Source organism: Artemia franciscana, chromosome 17, assembly GCF_032884065.1.
Source record: "Artemia franciscana chromosome 17, ASM3288406v1, whole genome shotgun sequence".
In the NCBI taxonomy this organism is placed as follows: domain Eukaryota; kingdom Metazoa; phylum Arthropoda; class Branchiopoda; order Anostraca; family Artemiidae; genus Artemia; species Artemia franciscana.
This window is the reverse complement of record NC_088879.1, coordinates 14,423,001-14,450,296: the sequence shown is the minus strand read 5'-3', so window position 1 is coordinate 14,450,296 and position 27,296 is coordinate 14,423,001. Positions and strand designations below refer to the sequence as shown.

General features: G+C 37.4%; 1 protein-coding gene across 1 annotated transcript in view; it reads right to left on the bottom strand.

Moving 5' to 3' along the window:
* The window catches only part of LOC136037899 (peptidyl-glycine alpha-amidating monooxygenase-like), an 89,321-nt gene that overhangs the window by 25,262 nt on the left and 36,763 nt on the right, over positions 1-27,296 (bottom strand). The window contains exons 7-10 of the mRNA XM_065720753.1: positions 23,599-23,701; positions 22,750-23,031; positions 13,880-14,126; positions 3,758-4,059 (exon numbers count right to left, since the gene is read on the bottom strand). Of these exons, the coding sequence (XP_065576825.1) occupies positions 3,758-4,059; positions 13,880-14,126; positions 22,750-23,031; positions 23,599-23,701 (934 nt within the window). The remainder of the gene's footprint in view (positions 1-3,757; positions 4,060-13,879; positions 14,127-22,749; positions 23,032-23,598; positions 23,702-27,296) is intronic.

Here is a 27,296-nt window from a genome sequence, read left to right as displayed (position 1 = left end):
AACTGCATTGCACTTACAGCGAGAAGTCACAGGTGGTGCATCGTCCACCAATGGAAACAATCCGACAGGAAAAAAACGTGGATGCCGGGCAGGGAAAAATGAAAGGAGAAGGCGTACGGGGTGTGCTATTTCGGTACTAGTGACAAGCCGTGACTATTGTTCTTCGCCAAAACAAGTGTTTGAGCGAAACCTGGTGAAGATCAAGATATCCAGAGCACCTAAAATACCGAGTCTGAAGAGATTTGACGAAACCCCCGTGTGCCCCATCCAGGATAGCCCGCCCGTTCTTAAGCCCGAACGTCCTTTAGCTAAACGTAAGTTGCCAAATATACTTGTGTGTAACGCTAGATCTTTAAACAACAAAACTGATGCACTTGAAGTTATTGCCAGGCAGAACAACGCCTCAATAATAATAATAAGCGAATGTTGGGACACTTCTGACGAATCGGCGCGCATCAAAGGTTACGCAAGCTACTTTAATACGCGTCACGATCGTGGCTTGAATCGTCGAGGAGGAGGCGTTGGACTTTATGTTCGTAATGACCTACCCTCAAGGCTGTTAAGTGAGCCTATTGACTCCAACCACGAAATATTATGGACCGAATGTAAACCTGCACGTTTATCAAAAAGATTTTCACGTTTAATTGTTACTTCGGTCTATTATCCTGAAAGCACTAAAAACAGGAAAGATTTAATTGAGCACATTCAGTTTTTCGTAGACAAAATGCGCCGCAAGCATGTCTCTCCTGGCTTTGTTATTGCCGGAGACTTCAATCGAACTAATAGGCAATGGGTTTCAAACATTTTAGATTTGCGACAAGCCGTTACAATACCTACCCATCAAAGTGGCAGCACACTTGACTTGATTTTTACAAACTTGACAGACTTTTATTACGCACCGAGATCCCTAGGACCCCTTTTGAATTCTGATCACTTTATCATCTTCTGGGAAGCCAGTTCGGCAATTCCGAAGCACATTTGGTCGCTGGATCGGTAATTATCAGTTTGAGGACATTTGCTCTGAACAAGATATTAATATCAAAGTCAATAAGCTGAATACTCTGCTTCAGGAGCAATTTCAGACTTGTTTTCCCGTAAAAGTCATTACTGTGAATGACACTGATAAACCGTGGATTACCAATGATCTAAAGAATTTAATAAAAACCCGTTGTCGCCTTCATATCGCTGGTGATACTGTAGCTTCAGCCAAGTTGCGTAATCATATTGTTAAACTGAACAAGCGCGCCAAAAGGCAGTATGTGAGGGATAAAATTACTCCCTTACTCACAATAGACCCCCACAAATGGCATTCCTCAGTAAAAAGACTTACCGGTAAGACAACACTCAGAGATCTAAGGCTGCTCAAAGAGGACGGTACCTTAACCTCAGCTAATGAAGTCAATTCTTTTTTTGCTGACATTTGTACCACATTTCCATCAATCACCAAATCAGAAATTGATACTATCATTGCTGGTGCAGAGATTGAGGACGTATGTGAAGTCTCTGAATTCACTGTTTATAAGGAACTCCTAAGACTGAAAGCGAACAGTGCGTCCTACCCAGGTGAGCTTCCAGTAAAGCTGTTACGCGAATTCGCCATTTTTCTTGCTGAGCCACTCTCTTTTATAATCAACCAATGTTTCCGTCAGCAAGTTATCCCTAGTGCTTGGAAAAGAGCATATATCCGCGTTATTCCAAAAGTAAGGTGTCCAAAATCTTGTGATCAACTCCGGCCTATATCAATAACTCCGATCCTTTCTAAAGTTGCAGAAACGTTTATTTACCGCAAACTTATGTCACAGGTCTCTGCACATCTAGACCCGTATCAGTATGGATGCTTAAGAGGCAGCAGCACAACTGTTTATTTAGTACGGATGTACCATCTCATTGTCGAGTGGCTCGACCGAGGAAGTGCTATAGTCGATCTTCTCGTAGACTACCGAAAGGCTTTTGATCTTATTCGCCATTCCGTTGCTATTACAAATCTACGCACCATGGGTGCGCAAAAACATATTCTCCTTTTAGTGATCAATTTTTTACAAGCCCGCTATCAGTGCGTTTAGTCTTTTCCCAGGAGATACCGACTCTGAATGGGTCGAGCTTACATGCGGAGCCCCACAAGGTACTAAGCTCGCTAGTCTACTGTTTTTGGCAGTGATAAATGTCATCCTTTCCGGCTATGAAGAAAGATTTAAGTATGTAGACGACTTGTCAGTCCTACTGAAGTAAATTGTTGATAAGTCTGAGGCAACGAAATACTCAACAACTTTAAAGATGAATATACTGCGAACAGTCTCCAAATCAACGAAGGAAAGACTAAAATCCTTCGCTTTAATCCCCTTAAGAGAGACTTTGTGTGCCCTCCTTATCCTAGTGAATCTTCGGCAGTAGTGCTTGGTGTCAAGTTTAGCATCGACTGCTCTTTCAGCCTTCATGTCGATACAATTATCAAAAAGGCAAATAGTGCGATGCGGACACTTATACTAATGCGTCGATTTGGTTTTTCAGTGACACAACTAAGGATAGCCTATCTCACTTACATTCGACCAATTTTAGAGTATGCATGTCCCGTATGGGGCCCACAAGTCAATAACACTATTTACCTATGTGACCAGCTTGAGTCAATACAAAAAAGAGCAGTCAAAGTAATATTGTGCGATGCTTTTACCGAACATAAGGTAACATTATCCACTTTACAATTTCCCTCTCTTCAAGAGCGTCGTCTCGGTTTGATCCTTGAATTTGGCCAATATCTTCTCAGAAGTGATAAATACAGATCGATACTACCACCAGTTTTAGTGAAACATCGAAGTACTAGGTTGAAGAAAATTGACAGATTAGTAGCACCTCCTTCACGCACAGATCGTTTTTCCAACTCATTCATCCCTTTCTTTGTATCAAAGTATAACAATTGTTGATTTTATCCTATTTGTCTTCTGATTTTTTTGTCATTTGATTTAATCCTTTTTTTGTAAGCACAAGCGCCATTTAGTTTTATGACTACGAGAGATTGTGCAAATAAAACCGATTCTATTCAGAATAAAAATATACCCAATCTTAGTTTTTTCCATTTCTGCAGATACATCCTTTTTGCCATTGGCGCAAGGAATATTGAATGCGCCACCAGATATTCGTTTTCAGCGCTTGTTTCTGCCCTAGACTCCATATTCAAACCTTCTTTAGCTCGTTGAAGCCTGGTAACTATTTTCCAGCGATCTTTGGCGGTTTTTATCCTGAGTCCTTGACTATATTTCTGCTTTCCTGACAGAAAATGACTCTCACATAACACAGAATCCGTTAAAATACAAGCAGAAAAAGCATAGATTGAGTCCAAAGAAGGCAATAAGTATTAGCTTTGGTTTTTATCTACAAGAGAAGTCAAGAATATTCTTTTTGCCATGGATATCAATATAGCTTCTTGGAAATAAAATTAGTTTAAATGAAATTACCACTTTTGGTTTAGCCAGTTGTGACCGAAAAAAGAAAAGAAATAGCAAACAAACAAATATGATTTTCAAAGGCTCAAATCAACTGTTCTAGCGCAGCCCAAAAATTGGAATGATGCACGAACTAGCATAAAAAGCAAACGATTATATGTGACTCAAAATGTAGAAATGTCAAATTGTGATTTTGTTTCTTTTTTTTATTGCAAAGATGCATTAATTTGAACCAAGGGTTAAAAAGAAGTAAACAGATCCTAATAAAAAAAAGAAAGAAAAATATATGAAAAATAAAAAAAAGAAACATAAAAACAAACCTTGAGCCATATTGCTACTTGTTCCCCACTGAGCGACAAAGTTGCCTTGACTATCAAACTTAACTATCCTTGAGTTGCAATAACCATCAGCGATAAAAATACTACCATCTTGATGGGATATAGCAACTGATGTCGGCTTACAAAAATGCTTTTCATCACTTCCAGGTTTGAAAGCTTCTCCCAGAACCAAACTTGGAGTTTTCAGGTCATTTTGAGTGAATTTGAACACTTGGTGAGTCGCAACGTCTGTTAGCCATGTGTTGCTTAAATTGTCGACAGTAATACCATGTGGGAGATAGAAACTAAAATAGATTTTATATAAATAAATGATGACAGCATTCACTATTTTTACATATAAACTGATTGGCAATTACAATAATTAAATCTGCTACGAGAAGTATGTCATCAGTGGGACTGAAGCTCGCAATCTCTTGCATACTAAACAAGTGTGTCGCTGGACCATGATACCATACTTAGAGAACATAACATCGCAGCGAAACAATCTAACACACCCTCCCCATATACCGAACTTCCACCAAAAATCATTTTCGTATGCATATTCGCCACTCATGATAACTTGAGGAATTAGCTGGAGCTCACAGCCAAATATACTGTTGGAGCTCATATACTAAATATACTGCGCTCAATTATACTTACTGAAAACATATTAGCGAGTCCAGATGTGGAATTGTTTGTGCTAATAAAAGATTCATCCGTCTTAAATTATCTCATAAAACAAGAATTAACTGGACAGCATTATACAGATAGAATTGAATTCTTTCTTAATTAAGGGAATAAATTCCAAGCGTGCGATGTAACGATAAGATTCTGTACTAAAAGCTGAAAAAGGGCTTTAAAGATCACGAGGCTCTGGTTTGATTACCTATGTGACGGTCTTGAACGTGTGGTTACGGAACGTCGATGAAACGACAAGTTTAGGGATGTGATGATACACCTTAACTAACATATAAAACAATTCCTACTATGTTGAGATCGTTGCTTGTCTTAAACAAAGCGAGTTCGTTTCAGTAATTGCTTCACAGACTCGTTAAAAAATGCAGAATTCTTTGTGGAAAGAAGTCCCTCACCTTAAGATAATTAAGGACAGGGAAAAGAAGTACTTCCGATATGGAACGTTTGTGGTACCCACATTCTGGATACATTTTAACATCAAAGGAAAACTGTCTAAATTCAAGATATTTGCGATATGGTAGATACAAGGCCAGATAATTTTCAATATGTCCTGGGCAGCGGAATGAAATAATGAATTCTAGTAAGCTTATTCCAGGTTCTACATCTAACTTAATTCCCACAAATTCACAGCGTGATCATTAATCAAAATGTTCAGTTAAGTGAATTAAGCTGTAAATTCTCGGTTTCCCAAGATGTTTGTTGCAGTGATCCTGGCAAATGTACGGCAAAAACCCATAATTCTGGTTATTGCCACGTCCGTGATGAAAAGTATTAAAAGATTAAAGTTAAAGTCTATATATTTGGATGGGATTATAATTATTCACCTGAGAGTTGATTCTCCTGAGTTAATTTGCCATTTGTAACTACCTTTTCCGATGTATCTGAGTAGCTCACTAGTACCCGATTCCTTTTAATACGGTGCTGTCATTTTGGCCTTAAAGGATGAGCAAGATCTCACGACCTTACGGATTTTACGACCGTATCACGGTAAATTGCAACCTTAATAAACTATTAAATATTTTCTTCTCATGGAAGATCAGGTCGATAACGAAGCTAATCAACTCGGTTAAAATCACGTGTTGGTTGTCAACATGCCCATCGGATACTTGCTAATGTGTTGCAAGAAGGAAACTGACTGAAGTTCGTTTCGCTGCTATCGATTTATCTAAGGCTTTTGATGGTAATAGCGATTCCAAGGAATTGTTTTCTCTAGTGCAATCGGGTCTTGATAATTCTGATTTACATGTATTAAGATATTGGCATAAAAACCCCTTTGTTTACCTGGATACGGGATCACGAGTTTTTGGCAAGATTCCAGTTGGGTGAGGAGTTCACCAAGGAGGTGTACACTCTCCACAGATTTAAAAACTTGTCTATTTAATAGGCTTAACCAGTTCCCATCTCCAAATTTTTTGGACGTATTTTGTCTCATGTAGGCCGTTAGTCTTTGCTTGTTAAATTTCTCTCATTCCAGAAATCAGTCTCAGTTTCAACACTAAAAGATGTAAGTATTTACCATTTAACTCTGGGAATTATGTTGATACTATCCAGAGGATTCGAATGAATATTTGCAGATCACTGGCTTCATTTTGAGTACGGGCACCTTCTGATATTAAAAATGAGCTGAAACTAGGATACATTAAAATTACCCCAAATCTCAGGAGATACAATAGAAATACACATGCTTGATTATATTCCGGCTTTTGCAATCACACTGTTCTATATGTGGCTAGCGTTAGTTGTCACAGCCAAAGCCTGAAGGCTAGAGATTATTTTTATGCTACACTAGGTATTAATATACCATTAATTAACCAAGTAGTCACCATAGCGCAATTGACTTTAGCTGATTTTGGTTTATTTCGTTTCTACCGCATTTGTTTCTTCGTTTCACTTTCCTTATGGGCCGAATGAGTAGGAGACTCTTAAAACGCAAGACTAAGAGCTCATATCTTTATTTAAGCCAGGTTTGGTTGTGATGCGTCCACTTCTGGTATCTATCCTCATTATAGTAGCATAGGTACTCCCTATCCGCCCTTCCACAGAGGCCAGATTAGCATACACCCTAAAATGTAAAACTAGGACAGTTGCTGATACCCATAATCCCATTTGTCTGAGATAGAACAACCTCTATTAACATATGCAACGACACCGAGGATTTAGGACCTCTCCCCGTGCAAAGATCGATCTCAGCAAGAGCTAAAGAGATAAAACTCGGAAATTCACTGATATATTCAAAAAAAAAATTAATCCCACAGCTCACTCCAATAGGTGTCCTGATCCCATGTGTTTGGACCCTCTCGCCAGTTTCCTACAAAGACTGGACGGGGTTTGAACCCTAGACCATTAGAAATCAAGTTAGATCTCCACATCAAGTTAGATTTATATCTGACAGCCAGATCTGTTTGACACCATGATGGCAAGAATACAGGGGTTCCTCTCCCAAAAAGTATGGCCAGGCGATGAGTTCTGAGTTCTTTATTTAACATTAAAATCCATAAACAAAAAATTACTTCAAGACAATCTCCCCCATAAGGCTCCATGGCCGGGAAAGAACAGGGGAGAAAAAAATACCAAAAAAAAAAAAATATAAACAAAATCCAAAAACTAAATTGAGTCGCCCACCTTAATAATCTCCAAAAAATGACAAGCTAGGCAGGGGGTAGCACATGATTTCACCAACTCAATTAAATATCCAACTTAATCCAGAGACATCAACTCCAAGGGAAACCGGAATAAAAAATAAAGAGACAAAAAAAAACAAAAAAAAAAACAAAACAAAAAAAACAAAAACAACAAACAAACAAAATTATTTACTAGCTATAAAATCTCTAACATAATTTTTGAACATACCAAACGAGTGGCAGTGTCGTACGAACTCTGGGAGCGTGTTCCAGATCCTGTTGCAAGCTGTCAGAGGGTTGAAGTCAGACCTCACTGACGGTGTGTGAAGAACCAGTAAATTGTTGGAAGTGCGGAGATGATAAGTCGATTGATCAGAAACAAAAGATATATTATTACATAGGACAGCAGGAAGATGGCCGTGCAACTGTAAAAAAACGAAATAAGAACAAGAAAGAAAATAGAGAGATTTCAAATAAAGCAAGGGTTTAAGTGAAAAACGGTTAGTTTCCTGAATAAGAGTCCTTGCTTTATCATAAAGTTTTGAAAGTGGCTTCAGAGACGAGGGAAAAGTTGACATCCAAATAACAGAACAATATGAAACATAAGACTGAACTAGGCTGCAGAACAAGAGTCTAAGAATCGACCCTGGAAATATATATTTGAGCTTTCTAAGGATTCCGAGACTCCTGGAGACTTTCATTTTAATCAGGTCAATATGATGCTTGAACGAAAGATTTTCGTCAAGCAAGATGCCTAGGAATCGAACATAACGATCCTTAGGTCTACTTAGAGAACCTCTTGATAAATTTATTTCATTTAAATCAGGGCAAGCCTTTGAGACTCTGGAGAAAATGAGAAAACATGACTTTTCGACATTTAAGGCAAGATAATTTACATCAAACCACTGGATAACTCTTTCAAAAAGGGCTATCATCCTTGAACGAAGATCAGACTCAGTTCTACCAGTTGTGCCAAGAGTACTGTCATCAGCAAAAGCAATAAGTGTATCCGGTAAGGACAAACTCTTGTCACAGCTAGTGACGGATACTGGTTGACAAAGACGACAGCAAATGGTAGGTTTTAAATTTTTAACCGCATTAATAAGGTCATTGACGTAGATTAAAAAGAGTATCGGCCCAATGACAGATCCTTGTGGAACACCAGACTCTATTCCAGAAGGATTAGAAAAGTCCGGATGAACCGAGATGACTCGACCAGATAAATATGATAGAAACCATGAATAAGCATTCCCTCTTATACCAATATGGGACATTTTCAGAAGAAGAATCTTGTGTGTTAATGAGTCAAACGCTTTTCGAACATCAAGAAAAAGAGCAGCAGGTATCAAACCAGAGTCAAGAGCTGAATTTAAATAATTCAAGAGAGTTGCACATGCATGCTCAGTTGAATGTTTCGCCCTAAAACCAAACTGAAAATCATGAAAAAAGTGTTTAGAATTAAGAAAATCAAGAAGCCGAGAAAGCATAGCTTTTTTCAAAAATTTTACTAAACACTGATAAAAGAGATATGGGACGATAATTTGCAGGATCATTCCTTGATCCACCTTTAAAAAGGATGATAACACGAGCACGCTTTAGAGCACTTGGGAAGACACCATCTTCAAAAGAAAGATTGACAAGTCTCGTGAGGGCACACACAATGACAGGAAGAATGAACTTGACAACCTTAGTCGGAATACGGTCTGGGCCAGAAGATGAAGAACCCCTCAAACAATTGACAATTCTGGCTATTTCAGCTTCAGAGACAGGTTCCAATGCCATTGATTTAGGACAAGGTGGTCCTAGATAAGACCTAAAATCAGGTAGAGAAGAAGAAGGACTTACAGAAGAGGCTGTAGTTTTGCCAATATTAGCAAAATAGGAAGTAAACGCATCTTGAACTTTTAGCTCACCCTCTACATTTTTCCCGTCAATCACAACACTTGAAGGGACAGAAGGAGGCAGAAAAGATGGCCTGATAACAGAATTGATTACTTGTCATGTCTTCCTAATGTCTTTACTGCACGCAGAAAACTTTCTATGATAAAATAACGATTTAGCCCTTCGGCAAAGCGAATTGTAAACTCTTCTATAAGCTTTGAAAAGTTGAAGCCGAGAATCACGCGAAAATGGCTTAGAGCATCTGTAAGCCTTCCAAAGATAATTTTTCTTCCTCCAACTTTTAAGGAGTCCAGGGGTCATCCAAGGATTCAAAGGGGTTGTTCTTTTCGATGCTGGATTCGACTGGGGTGCATTACATGTATCAAAGATAACTTCTTTCAAAGAATCATAAAACGAATTAAACAAAGAATCTATGTCAGACCCATTTTCAGAAATAATCCAGGAACGACCTGCCAACCGTGACCTAAGAATATGCAAGTTCTGATCATTAAATTTTAAAGAGGAAAAACCAGCTTCTTGGCTCCTCCTTGGCAACGAATCGGAAAAATCATACATTGAAAAAACAGAAAAATGGTCTGAGATATCACTCATCAATATAGAATTTCGTACCAACGTCAAAGATGAAAAAATATTATCAAGCAAAGAAGCGGTAGTGTTAGTTATGCGAGTTGGAATGCTTGTTGAAGGCAGTGTTCCACAAGCGAGCATTGTCGAAAGAAAATCCAAGGACGAGGATGACCTCCGGTCAAACAAATTAAGGTTGAAGTCGCCCATAATTACAAGTTCACATGAATGAAGTTGGATTATTTCCAAGACCTCATCAAGAATCTGAAGGAAACAGGTAACAGACCCACTAGGAGACCGGTATATATTACCAACAATCAAAGCTTTTGCTTGGGTTTTAATCTCAATAAATATGGATTCAAAAATTCCTTCTTCATTTCTTGACAGGTCATGTCTAACAGAGTACGGAAGGCATTCCGAAACATAAACAGCAAGGCTACCTTTAGCCATCCTACTTCGATTCAAATATTCCATCTTGTACCCAGGGAGATGCAATAGAGATTCGTTTTTTGAATCAAGGAAAGTCTCACAAAGACCAATGAAGTCAGGGTGGCCACTATGCACTATTTTTTTCAACTCATCAAACGAAGAAAAACCATGAACATTAAGCTGAAGTACAGAGAATATACAATCTCGTTTGGATACTCGATCTAAATCAGATACGTATTTACTACTAACTGAAAAATGGGGATTTGATGGTGATTTGTTAGACTTACCTACTGAATTATTTATCAAACTAAGAACATCAATTGGGTTATTTTGAAGATGAAATAGTCGCTCACCCAAGGAGGAGATGTCACCCAAACTAGAGTCAGACAAATAAAAAAAAAAAAAAACATACAAACTATGATCCATCATGCGCACCCACCACCCAGCTTGGCATCTTCATAACAATGACATGTGGACAGCAACTAGGAAAACAGAACGATGAACTCATTTTTTGTGAAAAAAGAAACTGAAACAGAAAAAATAAAGGCCAAAAACAGAAAACTTGAATTAGAAAAAAACTTGTATACAAAATGAAAAACAACAAAAACATAAACTAAATCTCCCAATCCAGGAGAAAAATTTATATATCATAACTTAAGAAAAAAAAATCATCAAACATCATACATATTACAAACATCAAACAAATCACTAAAAAAAAAAGAACAAATCACACATATTACTCATCACCTCCGACTATCACAGCGGGGGAGGGAACCACAGAGGTCGCATTACTAGATAGTTTAAAGGGATCAAAACATGAGTCCTCTATTCGCAACCAAATCTTACTCTTTGAAGACTTTTTCGCTTCAATCCATACACTAATCCCTTTCGTTATTACTCGGGTTTCAGCAACTCTAGTTGAAGTGTCAGATGATGTACGTAGATTATAGCCGAAAGATAGCAGTTCTTTTCTACGACGTGCCAATTCACGCGGGAGATCGGAAGTGATACTTTTTCCAGATCCCTTCAGCCTACCACAATTTTTCATAATAGCGTCTTTATCTGCTAAATTAGCCAAAGTCACGAAAACTGGCCCGGCTTTTAGTGTAGTCCTAGACGTTGCCCTAGTATTAGAGCCTGATGGTTTATTTCCATTTAAACGATAGCACTTGACGAAGGGCATTGAATTTGCGTTACTGACTCCTAATTCAGAGAGAAACTCACGGGTAGCATTTTCTGAGTTACCACCTTGAACAGCTGGTATACCGTGAAGTAGAATATTATGTCTTTTTGAAACAAGTTCAACTTGAAGACAAGACTTTTTTAGATTTACTACTTCGGTTTTGAGAACCGTATTTTCTTCTTTGAGTTCCAAATTCTCATTTCGCAAAGCCTCAATCCCCTTTTCCAGGCTAAGAATCTTCGTCATAAGCTCAGTGTGTTTCTGATCAAAGTACGACTTCGTGAGAGACATCATAAAATTATTCAATAATCTCCCCTAGATTGGCTAATAACCAAATCAAAAATCCATTAAACAGAGACTTACTGGCAAGTGTTCAAACAATTCAAACAGAACAAATATCCTAAATAAGCAATAGCATCCACCAGCGCGCACTAGCTCCGAACGGAATGAATGCTGGCAAGCAAATGATGACGTACCAAAAGTTCAGCTATGACATTTAATCCTACTTTCCAAGCAATTTCGTGGCAAATGTCCTAAGTATAAGGAATTTAGGTAACTCTTTCCCTGCACGGGCTGTATTGTCATGGGACATCCAAATAGCACAACTCAACCAATCGTTTTTAATTTTCACCGAGTTTGGTTGCGATAACTAGTTTGGTTTTGATATCTCCTTCTGACTGATATGCTGCAGCGAAATAAACTTAAGAATTTCCTTGCCACATAGCTCATAGCTCTGACATTAGCTCTTACTTCCAGATTTTCGGTTGAGATCGGGTGACCATTTTTAAGAAGATGGCTTGACGAAAAGAAATAAGGGCTGCCCTATCTTTGCCGCCACACAGGTAAAAGGTCCCTGGCTCTAAAAAGAGAGCTTGCATATCAAATGACAATTTTGGCAAAGTTTGGCGGGGAACTGTCAAAATACCTCCTGGTAGATGTCCTGATGGCGAGAATTTTAGGACTTCCTTCAACTTTACCACTCCCAGAAGTTTGGATAAGAGTTTCATCATCAAACAGCATAACTGGGGCAGTAATTCATAAATGTATCGAAATATGTTGAGCTTCGGCTAGGCTATGCAGTATTTTAAAAATGTCAAAACTTCACTTGATTTGACAAGAATTAAGGAACTGCCTTCCCTACTACCCCCCTAGAGAGGCCGGATTAGGTTCAGGCTCAGATAAGGAACAAAGGGAAAAGTGGCACTCACTTTCCACTGGGTTTATTGGCATCCGATGACCCTTTCTGATAAATGTTGAGCTGAATATGGACCTACAAAAGACACATCCAAGGGACCAACGCATAGTTCCTCCAACTTCGACTTAGACCAACAACATGCTCTGCCGGATAGTCCAAAAATAAGAATTTAGGGACTCTTACACCCTTCCTCAGATACTAAAACAGATATATACTGTTTAAAGTTACATCTAGGAATTTAACATTACTTTCCATCAAAACTGATTGGAATCTGATAGCTTATTCAGTTAGATCCAATGACTGTAATACTTTAAGGATTTTCCTTTCGTCTCCTTTTGACAAAAAGCTCAGTTCGTGTCACAAGCCTCATCAGCCATAGCTCTGACACTAGCTCTTACTTCCCACCAAGTTTAATCAAGTTGCAAAAACATCTTCTGGTATATGTTCTGATGAAAGACACTCCTTCTTCCCACAGAGGTTAGATTGTGTCTGGACATTCAAAAAGCAAAACCAGGACACTTAATATTATTTCCCGTCAAGCTCCGTTGAGATGTGATAACTGTCCCTGGCAGATGTATAAATCACAATATTTCGGATAAGTTCTCTCCATTCCTCCACTTAATCCTAGTTATTTCGGACTTCTGTGGGGTAGGATGTGCATATTTTTATTATTTATTTTTTTTACGACAACAATTACCAGGAAGGGTTGTTCAGATCCCAACAAAACCTATTGGAAAGTAGGCACTAATATATTCTTATATATGGTGATGTCGACGGTGCTCGACATCATCCCGACTTCTATGAAGTTTAGTGAAGGTAGTTCCAAGATTCTTGTCCTCACTACCACTTACCGGAATGGATTGTCGGGTTTAAACCAACTCGAGGGAAACTTCACTTGACCTTACTGGGGAGGGGAGGTCCTTATTTTTCTTTTCATCAGGTTATCTACAGGATTAGTTTAACTTGGTAAGACTTAAGCACTAAGAGCCCTAGCTATGTCGTCTGTATACCCTCAACTAACCCAACCTTTGTGAGAGACGGCTTCCCTAAACTCTTGTCTTAGCAAAGTCTGCCAAAAAATTGTCGGAACTCTACAGAACTCCGTAGAAGTACAATTAAATGTCTTGGTTTTGACTTCTGGAGGTCCATATGTGTTCATAGTTGTGCCCAACCCTCCCGGGGTGTGTGTGAGATTAGGGAAAAAGTTCTAGTTTGAGCAATAGTCAAGATCTTAAGTCAAGTCTCTAAAAATATCATAAATGAAAAAGTCCTGATGTACCAGAATTATTATCAATATTTTTTTCCCTCGGATTTTACTAGAAATTGACCAGAGGAAAGTATCCGTGTAGAAAATTGTTATACCAGCACAAAAAGGGTTCAATAATAAAATAATTACATATAAATATAAAAATAAATAAATAATAGATATATGAAAATAAACAAAACAATAGTCACTTTATTTCAAGGAGTCTATATCTGAAAATGAGCCCTCGAAATACAGCAAATTTAAATAGACAGAAAAAATGATGTCTTACAGGTTTTTCCCCCACGTTCTAGTAATTTTTCCTGATTCAGGGACCATTTCAACAACTGTATCAATCGGTATAGGTCCATCCTTTTTACGCTGGTAAATGTTGTCAGGTCTGAAATCAAATGGTCCCCATTCCCTATCACCACGATGAAATATCATCAAGGTTCCGTCAGTTGTAAGGAATACAGATGTTGGTTGACCAATCCTGAGATCGGTTTCAGGCCAATTCTTGACAAACTCGAACCCTGAAACTGAATTGCTAATTTAATAAACACAAGTGGATAACTTATGATAAGGCTGTTGAGGTTAGACGCATTTTCCAAGTGTTCTCTTTTACCTGGCATTGTAAGCCTTATTTTCAGACTTTTTGTATCTGGTTATATATTAATCATATTACGGATAAAATACTTAAAGTATTATAAGCATCTGTTTTGAGGTGCGGTACAAAAACACTTTAAAAAATAATGGTGCCTGATCTGGGCTTGCATTCTGGAGAAAAAAAATATATACCCCTTTCCGTTAACCGTGTGCTTATAATTGGATGCTGGAATATTCAAGGTTTGAAATGAAAAATACAGAAATGGCAACATTTAGATATAGCTTATAGATATAGGAGTTAGATATAGCTTGTATGGTTGAGTCTTGGCATATTACTGAGGATGATCTGCAGTGCCCTTCCTGAAGCAATTATTCATTTTATGCAGTGAATAGAAAAACCTTCAAGAATAACCTGAATTATAGTGGTTTAAATTGTTTTTTAGTCAGACGTCATACTCTTCTGCAGTAGGAGTTGCTAGCCAACATAGTGTTGGGTAGATTTAACTGTGACAATACCTTTTTATTGTTGGTTCTGTATTTATTGTGCCGCAAAATAGTTCATACTCCTCTGAAGATACGTGGCTTATGCTGCATGAAGAAACGCGTTTTATGATGTTTCCAGTAGACCGTCTGGTTGTAGTAGGTGATTTTACTGCACATGCTTCCAATTTATTTGAGGTAAAAACTTTTTTTTTTTCAGATGAGAATGCAGAAATCCAACCGGAGGTCTTCAGGATGCCAAGGAGCAGTAACGACGTGTCTAGGCGAATAAATACGCGGGAGAGAAATTTGTTAGTATAGGGTGAAGATAATGAATATAATGAAAGGACAGAGGTAGAGGTGAGTACACTTGCTTCTCAGGGTCAAACCCTAGTGTCATTGATTATGCATTGGTAGACGTAGAGTTTGGTTCTTGCGTTTTGGATTTTGAGGTTCTCCACGTACCGGGTTCAGATCATTTTCCGATAAAACTTTCTCTCTAAATTGGAAGGGTATCTCATTTGACTTCTCTCCTCCATGTTGGCCGCAAAAATCAAGCCCTATGGGCAAAAAAGTTGCGTCAGAATTGGTCTGGGGAAGAAACTAAAATGCTTAAGGCTCGATCTTGTTCAGAAAAGATTTTGGACAAATTAAAATATTTAAGTGACAGTTATTTGGACCTCAATATAGTTACAGTCTCACTGACGCAGTTTCTCCATGAAGACGTAGGTCGGGTCCTGAAACCAATACCGCCGAAAAAGGGTTCGATTCGATGATGAGCGTAAACTCAGCAAGGTGGGTATATTTAGCTTATTAAAGAAGGAAAAAATGCTACTGGGTCAGAGGAACGACAAGAAGCCCTACTAGCATTTAGATTAGCTAGAAAGCAACACAAGGCTTTAGCAAAAAGGAAGACACTTTTGTACCAAATTAAAGAGCAAGAAAACTGTTTTCAAGCCTTAAAATCAGCCAGCATGAAAAAATTATGTAAGTCCTTGCGTGCGTGACAAATCCAAGGTGGTTCAGAACGTTAATTCCTGGACGGCATACCACGAAAACCTGGAGGGTCACAAGAACTTCGCCACCCCACCCATTTACCCGCAAGGGTCAATTGATTCAGCTGTTAGTGAATTCTCCCTCCCAGAGCATTCTTACCAGCTCATACAGAATATATCAGAGGAAGAGTATCAAGATTCACTGTAGAGGATCTTCTACAGATACTGATGGAATCTTCTTTACTATGAATTAAAAATTAATAGGATCCATATTGTCAGTTTTCTAAATTCAATACGGCCCTAGTTTCGTGCAGCTGGCCAGCAGCGTGGAACATGTCGTCAATAAAGCCGTTATTTAAAAAGGTTGACCGCATGATGCATAGTATTTATCGCCGAATAAGTCTAGTGTCAACTATTAGAAAAATTTCGAAAAAGGTTTTGGATGGTAAATTGGGGTGCTGACTGGATAGGGGTAATATTATAAGTGAGGCGCAAGGGGGATGTCGTAGGGGGTATTCAACAACTGGCCGGGTTTTTATACTTCAAGCTCTCACGGAGAAATATTGCAGCGGAAAGGGTAAGCTCAATGTCACTTTCCTCGACATTGAGAAAGCATTTGATAGCATTGATAGGCCCATTTTGTTTTGTTATCTAGTTAAGATAGGGCTACCTAGGCCATTTATTAAATTGTTAATTAATATGTATGAGATAACTTTATCTATAGTTATCATTGCTGAACAAGGTGTATCTAGGCCATTCAGAACCTTTAAAGGAGTCCGTCAAGGAGGCACACTGTCACCTAAGCTTTTTACTTTATACATTAATGATTTGGTACAGTACCTTGAACAGAGATGGGCCCCCACTGTCTCACTTGCAAATGCTCTATTTTCTTGTTTACAGTTCGCTGATGACACAGCTTTGGTGGCTAAGTCAGCCGAGAAGCTCCAAACTCTCCTGAATTTAGCCGAAGCTTAATTGGAAACAAAGAAATTAAAGCTAAACACATCCAAGACCGAAATTGTCACCTTTCATAGTAGTAGAACTAACTGACAACATGATTTTTCATTTACTTATAAAAGTGAGTCAATAAAGGTAGCCCCCAGATATATGTAGGCTACTTAGCATATGTGCTCGCAGCAAATGGGAACTGGGCCGAACACATTAAGTTAATGATTTCTCATGAAAAGGCAGCTGCATGTGCTCTACTCCGACAGAAACACAAAATGGGTATTGAGAATATGAAGGTACATAAGCACTTCTTAATGAATAAAGTCCTACCAGTTGCCAATTATGGTTACGAGTTGTGGGTGGCCATTATAGTGAGACAATTGGAGTCTCTGCAGTATATGTTTTATTTTTTAAGTAGTTGGCTTGAATGATAATTTTAGCAGTTTCGTCCTTAGAGGTGACCTGGGTTTACCAAATTACCGTCATAAGAGGATTATACAGATGATAAAGTTTTGATTACAGGTATTATATTTGCAAGATAACCATCAAGCGAAGGCGGCTTATAACGAGATGTTGAAATCTCCTAAAAAGGTAACATGGCCAAAACAGGTTGAAGCCCTGCTGGATAAAGCTGGTTTCTCTTGGGCATGGAATGAAGCTCAGGGTTTCTATTGCAAACCTAATGATTTCCTTAATGTGTTGGATTCGCGGTTTAGCGACCAGGTAATCCAGGTTTGGCTTACTGGTGTTGAGAAGTCAGGTACTCTAAGGTTTTATAAGCAGATTAAAGTAGTGTATGGTGAGGAGTTTTACTCGAGACTGAACCTGCCATGGAGAGCGCTGAAATGTTGGCTGCAAGTGCGAGCAAATTGTGCGGCATTGCGTAGGGGATATTGGGATCCTTATGATGCAGATGGCCTGTGAGGTAAGTGTGTCTTCCCCTTTTGTGGAGAGTATGGGGATAACCTGGAACATTTTATGAGCAATTTCCAAAGTTTGTAAACTTTAAGTAATATTTTTTTTCTGGGGGGGGAGGGTGGATGCACCACGACTCCCAGGTATCTCGGAGACCTCTTCTAAGGAACTAATTATTGCGATGGAAGGTTTTACAGACAATGTTTTAGAGGTATGTAAGTTATGATTTCAAAGTGTTGACTGCTACTGTTTCATTTGCTCAATTTATATGCATATAATTTATTTTTTCTGTTTTTTTTTTTCTTTTTTTTGTATATATGACCACTGGTTGTTAAATAAACGTAAAAAAACCATATATTTTAAATAGACGTTTATATACATATATATATGATACATATATACATGTTTATATACGTTTAATATACATATATACATGTTTATTAATATACGTTTCTATATGTTTATATATAACGTTTATATACATATATATATATATATACATTGTATGGATGAGTAGGGTTAAGGCCTCATTCAAGTGCTGGTCTATATTAATCACTAATTTAGGAAAACAGTCTTCCTTTTCTCCTTCTGTCTCTCTCTTTTTTTTTCTTTTTTTTTTCTTCTTTTTTTGTGTTTGTGCTGTTGCAGACAGTTAAGGGAAAAACAGATTCTAATTTCTTTAGATTGTCAAAGAAATCGATCGTATTAGTGATACGTTTAACAGTAATATTAAATATTCCATGTTTTCGGATAATATACCTATTTCTGAGCCATAATGGGACTCCAAGAAAACATTTAAAAAACCGGAAAAAGTACATTTAGATACGCTTTCCATCACTTTTATCTAAAATCTTCAAAAATGGAACGATGAAAAATATATGAGGTGTAAATATTTAATCATACATTTTAACAAGTATTTGTGTATCAAAACGACCTTTCCCCCCTTACTATCAGGCCATAGGTTTTCCTAAGATTTTTTTCTCAACACAGATGATAGCACCAACTCGCACCTAGCTTTAACTGTTGGGCCGAAAGACAACCGAAGGAGTGGGTTGGATTCTCGGATTCTCTACTAAAACTTTTCAGTGATCCCACCCTAACTGAATGACGCTGGAAATCATCATTATTATTTGCTACTAGGAATTCTGTTTTAGTAGGTTCAATCTTTAATCCTACCTCCCGTAGATGTGATTGTAATACATTAATTGTATTTTTCAATGGTACTAAATTGTCCGAAAACAACAAAATATCATCAGCAATAACATCTGTCTATATTAGTAACTAACGGCTAATTTCTCACATGGAGTTTTATTATTATCTATATCTTTGATCAAGGAAAATTTTTAGTCGAGTATTAAAGAATACATGGCCAGAATATGAAGGATTTTGTAAGAAGATCTAACAAACGTTTTTGAAAGATTACTAACATATGTAAAAAAAAAAGGAAAAAAAAGAAATAACCACATATATAGACATATATATATGTTTATAGTTTCCCGGATATTGGATCGAAGCTCACGGAGCTTGCTGGCAAAATACCCCAGTCTACTTATAAGTATCTGCCCACCCACAGAGCCTTACTCGTTTGCTTTAGTTTCTTGTTCTTTCTGTTCTGTGTAGTGTTTGTTTTGTTTCTTTTATTGATGCTTCGCTTTGATTTTTTGTAGCGGGTCAAAAATAAATTATTATTATTATATATGTACTGTAGAGAAGTAGAGTACCTTTATCCATTATATGGATTCTTTTATTGCTACTTGTCTTATTTAGGTCTATTTCGTTATGTACACCCTCTCTTTCATTTTCTTTGTCGCCTTGCGTTCTAACTGTATATTCTCAAGTTCTTTTTCCTCCTTTAAATATATCTTCTTTGTCCCCCTATATTCCGCTTTTGCCTAAAACGGTTGTGATTGTAAAGATTGATGTAAATTTTCTAACTTATTCATCTTCTTTTGGTTCATATTGTGGTAATTTGTTCATCATGGTGCTCATTATTTTTTCTTAGACTCCTTTCCACCCTATGCCAACATTCTTGTTTCAGATTTACAGTTTTCATGAGGAATGTTGGATGCTCTTTTTACTATTTGTCTTATGTCCTATAATAGCTATTAAGCTTATGAGAATTTTTTTTATTACTTACTGTTTAATTTCACGGTTGTAGGATTCGCCACAACCTAGTAAAGAACAAACTCTAGACCATAGTAACCGAAAATTTACCATAATAAGATTATATTCTTTCAATTTTAGCACTAAACCAATTGATTCATTTTTCAATTTTCTTGTGTCCATTACGGCATTGCCCGATACTAAAACGAAACGAAACAGAATTCAGAAGAAGGTTTGTGTAAGCCCATCGACAGAGATTTTGGTATCGGTATTGAACAAGGACTGAACAACAATTGAAAGGGTGTTCAATGATCTAGATTTTAAAAAAAATTGGCCCTTTTTGAAAATGGGCAGCAATACACGACAGTTTGGAAATAACAAGGAAAAAAGCCACTACCCCTCCCTCCCCCCATCTATTACTAGGATAAAAATAACAACAATAATATTAATGACAATAATATAACAAAAGTAATAATAATAACAATATTACAATAATAATAATAAAGTCACAATAATAATAATGAAGTCACAATCAAACAGTTAGTGGTAACGAACAGTAGTAAGGAGCGACCCGGCTCAATAGCAACCGAAACTCTAAAAAACGGAATTTTTATAACAATAGTTACATAAAAAGAATCGCATTTTAATGCTGATTTTAAATATATAAGTTTCGTTAAGTTTAGACTTACCCATCAAAAATTAAGAGCCTGAGAATATTTGCCTTATTTTAGAAAATAGGGGGAAACCCCCTTAAGTCATAGAATCTTAACGAAAATCCCACAATCAGATTCAGCGTATCAGAGAACCCTACAACAGAAGTTTCAAGCTCCTATCTACAAAATGTGGAATTTTGTATTTTTTGCCAGAAGACAGATCACAGATAAGTGTTTGTTTTTTTTTGTTTTTTTTTTCCAGGGGTGATCGTATCGACCTATTGGTCCTAGAATGTCGTGTGAGGGCTCATTCTAGCGGAAATTAATAGTTCTAGTGCCCTCATTAAGTGACCAAAAAAATTGGAGGGCACCTAGGCCCGCTCCCACGCTGATTATTTCCCCAAAATCAAAATTCCGAGATAGCCATTTTATTCAGCATAGTCAAAAAACCTAATAACTAAGTATTTGGGGACGACTTACTCCTCCACAGTCCCCGTGGGACGGGCTGCAAGTTACAAACTTTGACCAGTGTTTACACATGGTAATGGTTATTGGAAAGTGTATAGACGCTTTCAGGAGGATTTTTCTTGGTTGGGGAAGGGTTTAGGGGAGGGGGTTATGCGGGGGGATCTTTCCATGGAGGATTTTGTTATGAGGGAAGAAAATTTCCATGAAGGGAGTGCAGCATTTTTTTTTTGCATTTTTTAAGGAACAATGAAAAAATAAATATGAAAAAAAAATTTCAACTCAAAGTAAGGAGCAGCATTAAAACTTAAATCGAACAGAAATTATTACGCATATGAGGGGTTCACCTCCTCCTATTACCTCGCTCTTTACGCAAAAGTAACTTTGTTAATTTCAACTATTTATTCTACGGCCTTTGTGATTCAGGGATCATTCGTAAGGAATTAGGACAATATTTAAGCTTTAGTGTAAAGAGCGAGGTGTTGACAAGAGGGTGAACCCCCTCATATATGTAATAAAAACATACGAATATAGAAGTTCGTTACGTAACTTAATTTGTAAGTTACGTATATTTTTACTAATAAAAACGTTCGTAAAAATTTAAAAGTTCTAGTTGCCTTTTTAAATAACCAAAAAATTGGAGGGTAACTAGGCCTACTCCCCTGCTCCTTTTTTCTCAAAATCGTCCGATCAAAACTATGAGAAAGCCATTTAGCCATAAAAATAAATTAATATGTAAATTTCGCTTTAATTATTCATGTTCGGAGAGCCAAAATCAAAACATGCCTTAATTTAAAAACGTTCAGAAATTAAATTAAAAAAAAACAAGTTTTTTTTTAACTGAAAGTAAGGAGCGATATTAAAACTTAAAACTTAAAACGTAAAAGTTTTTTTATTTTTTTAGTTTTTTATTTTATTCAGTTTTTTTTTTTTATTTAATAACAATAATAGTCTAACAATAATGCAGAAAAAATATAGTAATGACATCATCATTATAATAATAAGATCATTCTATTAATGTGTGCACCTACTATGGGGTAATCGATCTGGCACATGTTGATTTCAGCAATTGACAACCTCCGGGTAGTATTAAAAGTACAGGCTTTACAAGCTTACTTTCAGTTACCAAAGATGTTCATATTCCGTATCTGTTGATAAGCGCCTATACCATGTTCTTCTTCAGGTGCAATGATATCTTTTATTCGGGGGAAACATTTAATGAATAGAAATATTTAGCTACTTAAAATTTAACAATAAATTTTTATTTATATTCAGTGTATATTTTATTATTCATTTACTGTTGCGTGTTTTAAACGTTACTAAACAGCTTTCAAATAATTGTTTTATTATTGCTAGTGATTATTATTATTATTACAGTTAAAATTATTATTATTTTTACTTGATATATTTCTATAAATCCCCACCTAAGACTAACACAGCTGTACCCATGCCTCCTCCGACCCAAAACTTCACTCTTTACTCCCTCCTAAGGTATTTCAACTTCCCTCAAATCTTTTCTCGTGACATCTTCTCAACTTAAGAAACTATCTTGGTGACAGGGTAGTACACCTTCAGCACTCTCCGATTTTAGTCCAACTCCAATTTAAAACTGGTGCCTGCCCGCTACCAGCTAAAGCAGAGCTGACCATTCGAAAGCAAAAACTATGAAAGTTGAGCGTAACACTTCAGATAATCCTTTATGCCCAGACTATGAAACTCCAATTCAGCCAGTAGACTCTGGCTCATGGACAAGCGAAAATCATCATTTTTTGGGTCTAAGGCAAGAATCATTCACAGATTTGTTAAATGTAAAGTAACAGTCATCAATCCGCCCTGAGGTCCACCTATCCCATTAAAACAACAGGGGTTAAAACCTTACTATTTCCTCACACCAGACTAAAATCGGCGCCATAGGGAAAAAATACACGAAAAAGAACAGAACAAAGAATTGTTCCTGCAAAACAATCAATTAAAATAAAATCGAAGATTCGACTAACCATCAAGACTAAGGTAGTCTTCAGTATGTTCACCATTCACTGATCCTTCATGAGTTTTTCCTGTATGATGCGTTTTTCCATGCTTAGAATCATCATGATGACCAGAATGAGCCATTTCTTCAAGCAATGGATTGCGTGGTAACGGTTTATCGGAATCTTTAGGAACTATATCGACAAGGCCAGCGATGTTTTGGCCATAGCACTGTAGATAAGATGGTAACGTGTTTCTCTCCGCGTAATACATAAGGTATAAATTGCACATTTCATCTGCCGCAGTTGAACCTGCAATTTAAGGAACAAAAATTAGTTAAATTTCTCCTTCTTGAGCCACAAATAGAGCAAAAGAAAACAAAAGAAGCACTGTTTTCTCTTCTATAGTTTAAATTAAGCGCGGGTAAAACCAGGAACCATAGTAAAAACAATAATAAATAAAAAAACAAAAATAATAAAATGAGCACCCTATGCGGTAAGGTATCAAGAGGATTTTTCTTGGTGTTTGTATGTATGGAAGGGGGAGGATAAAATACAAAAGAATTCAATCGTCAAGTTCAAATTTTTTCCGAGTTTGGATCCTTTAGACAGTCCCTGGTCCTTTAAAAAAGGGGAGGGTGTAGTTAGTCTAGAGACCCAGAGCCACCTTTCTGACTCAATTGCCGACGAGTAAAACCCTCCTTTCAGAAATCCTTTGAAGCAGTTCAGTATATACAGCTGTTTTACTGTTCAATGTTCTACGTCAAAGGTTCCTTGAGTCATCGCTTTTGTGATCACTTTCTAATATCATTTTAAGCCATGTTGCTCTTGAACATTATCTAGGCGCGATTTGATGCTTAGAACCCGTTGATTACTTACCAATTTCAGTAGATCTTTGTCTTCCAGTGGAATTGTAAGTACAACGTGCAGCAAGGAAATCCAATGGTTGTATTGTAATTACTTCTTTTTCAGGGTAAAATGCCTAAAATAAATTCAAAATAAAAACTTTTTTTTAGTTTAATAATAAAATAAAATAAAAAATAAAAGCCTCTGAAATAAATTAAGTTGTAAAAAGTGAACTTTTTTCAAAATTTTCTCAACAGGTTTGGGCCTAACTAGCTCAGGATTGAATTAATAGACGTTATGCGCTAGAAAATTCAGCGCATTGAAAAGTAGGTGCGGCTAATCACCTAAACAAATTAAAATTAAACCATTATAAATCTCGCTTTATGAAATATTGATGAAGTACTATGTTTTCTACTGTGGACAAGTGACATAATGTTTGTAGCAAGAGAATTAAACATAGCTTAAATACTTGATATGTCAGAGTGATTACTGATGAGTCACTGAATTTTAAAGATGACAATCAAATTTATCCCTTTTGATAAGATCCAACTACGTTCAGACATAAAACATTACAACTAGAACATCAATTATACTTTCTAGCTTATTTGATTGAGCTCACATTTCCCCTTCTAAAATATGTACTGGTGACAAGAAATTGGAAGCCCCTCCCGCCACAAAGGTTGAAACAGTCCTGGACCTAATCCAGGCACAATAATGACACCAGCCACTACTCTCTACTGACTTTGACAGAGAACTAACAACCACTTTTCAAAAATATTAAAAAGAGAAAAAATTAGAAAGAAAGAATATACTGATAGAAACAGACTAGGATTACCCATCCTTTTTCTCAAAGGAGTCAAATAGGTCCCTGGCTTAAATTAAGCTGGAATAATAGACCGAATGTAACTTATTAAGTTTGATTGAGATCTGACCAATCCTTCTGTTTTACATTGATGATATGCATTTAGAAAAACCTCATTTCCATCCAAAAGAATTCACTTTGAGTCCTGGTCTGCCAAAGCCCAAACTAGTACATTATCCTTTACTTCCCATCAAATTTGTTATAATCCAACAACCTTCTTCAGTTAAGTGAACTAATGGAAACAATTCAAGGAATCACTCTAATCCGTAAGTTAGACCAGGTACCAGCTTCCAAAAGGATTCAAAGACCACTTCTGGTAGATATCGTACTTGAATCTTGGGACAGCTTGTGCCTAGATAGGTCAAAATGGATACCGCGCTTAATCATGCTTCTACCCAAGTTTGGCTGAAATCCCGTAACTCCTTCTCCTAAATGTCCTTAGGACGAGAATCCATCGACCCCTCTCTTCCCCCTTCCTACTATATTCATTTCAGGTTCTGACACCCAAAAAGAAAACTATCATATAAACTTACTTTGAACAGGGTTTATTGCACCATACCCATCTTTTTCTGGTACAAGGTCCGAATCGGATCCTAATATCTGATAAGCATAACTATTGCATGGCTTGTACATTTCACCACGTTTAATTCAGGTTTGATAGGCCTTTACAGCAATTGTCCTAATGATAAAAACTTTTTAGTCCCCATCCCCTCCCTTTAACATACACACACACATAGGCTGGATCGAGTACAAACTCACAAAACACACACCTAGAACAGTTACTCTTATCTGGTTGATATTCAGCAGCTCATCATGGTATATCTTGCGGCAACAAGAGTTCAGGGATACCTCCTCTCCATAAGATCCCAGAGCTGATACAGAACTCCAAAAGATACAGCGTACCAAAAGATTGAGACTTACTATTACTTTCAAATAAGTTTACTTGAAATAAAATAACGCCTTTTACCAGACATTATGGTGAAAAGAATTTAGAGACTCCTTCCCTTAAAGGGCTACAATGCTCAAATCCCCAAAGGACATAACTAAGAAACTAGTCCTTCCTTCCAACAAATTTTGTTTTGATCCGACCATCTTTACTCGTATATTTCCTAGTACCGCAAATTTAGAAACCCTCCTCCCCTCAAAGAGGATTAATTGCGCCTCGTCATTCAACTGACATATTTACTAGTACTTCTCATAAAGTTTGACTGAGATACGAGCCCTTTGGCTAAATATTCTGATGACAAGGATTTACCCCTCCCCCTCCCCACTATAGATCAGAAACAAGCCTCCAAAGAGTAAAACCAGAACGCTTGCTCTTAGTTTCCACTGAATTTAGTTGATATCCAACAACCCCAACAGTTAGATAAATAAATGACAAACAATTTAAGATTGTCGTCCCCTTTCCATGAATCACAGAGGCCGGGCTGGATTCTGATCCCAGAAAGACATATTTAGGACACTCGCTCTTACTTTCCGAAAGCATTAATCGATATTCAACGATCCCTTCTGATAGAAGTCTTTGAGAAAAACAAAATATAGAAATACCAGCCCCCTTCACGTCCTCACCTTCAGGGTCCAAATACAAACTAAAACAAAAAGTAATGAAAAGCTAGTCAAATGATATTACTGACCCTAATTTTAAAACTAACCAACCACATAAAAACAATAAAGGACAAATATTGGCAGAAAAGGTAATAAAAAAGGAATTAATGAGAGAACGATAAAAAAAAAGAATATTACTAGATCAATTACTTCTACGGTGGAAATTTGGGTTAGTAAGTGGAATTAGCCGTTGTGGTACTGGCTGAAAGGGTAGAGTTTACGTGTTTAAGTAGAGAAAACTTTAGGGCTATTTATTACTTTTGGTTGAGGCTAGACTAGCACCTCGAAATATTCTGTAGTTCCTCCAATATTCTACATGTCCTAGCTCCTGAGGATTGCATAAAACGATCTCGTAACTCTTTTGGGATATGTATACCCGTTAAATAAAAGATTGTATAACAGAAAGCACAGAGCCTCAAAGGCTCTGTGCTTGTAGAAAAGCTCCACAGCGTAATCGTTAAAATCTGGAAAGAAGAGAAATTCTCCCAAGAGTGGCGTGACTCCATAATTCTGCATATCTGTAAGAAGGGAGATGCCACCAAATGCAAAAATTACAGAGGAGTTTCACTGATTTGTATTGCAGCAACAATTTTCACTATGGTGCTCCTCAGCACGTTTAATCCCCACCGCAACACAAGAACCAGGCCCCACCAAGTTGGTTTCCGACCAGGAATGGTATGCCTCGATCAGCTATTTACGTTCAGGCGAATCCTTGAACATAGAGCGAAACACTAGCAATTCATGATTGTGGTGCTTACAGACTTCAGAACGGAATTTGACTGAGTCCTAAGAGACGGCATCTGGGCGGCTATAACTCAAGACGGAGTTCCGGACCAGCAGGTGAGACTGATGAAAGCATATTACCATAGTACTCGTGCCCAAATCCAGCTCATTGAGCACGGTGTAAGACAGGGATGCTTTCTCTCACCCATACTTGTTCAAATTCGTAATTGACTGGATAATGTCACAGGCTATGTCAGGCATTGATGGCGTGCAAGTTAGCCCCGATTCTGACCTGAGCGACCTAGATTACGCAGACGACATCGGTCTCCTGTCTGGTACCGTCACAATAGCCCAGGAAACGCTTACCAACGTGGCAATCACTACTCAATCGATGAGTCTCAAAATCACCATTCCTAAAACGAAAATCATAACATCAAACCAAATCTGAATAAGCCTATCTATCTCAAACAAGACGCAATTGGGCGGTGGAAGATTTGAAGTACCTATGATCTCTGACTGACAGCAACAGAGGCAGCTCGAA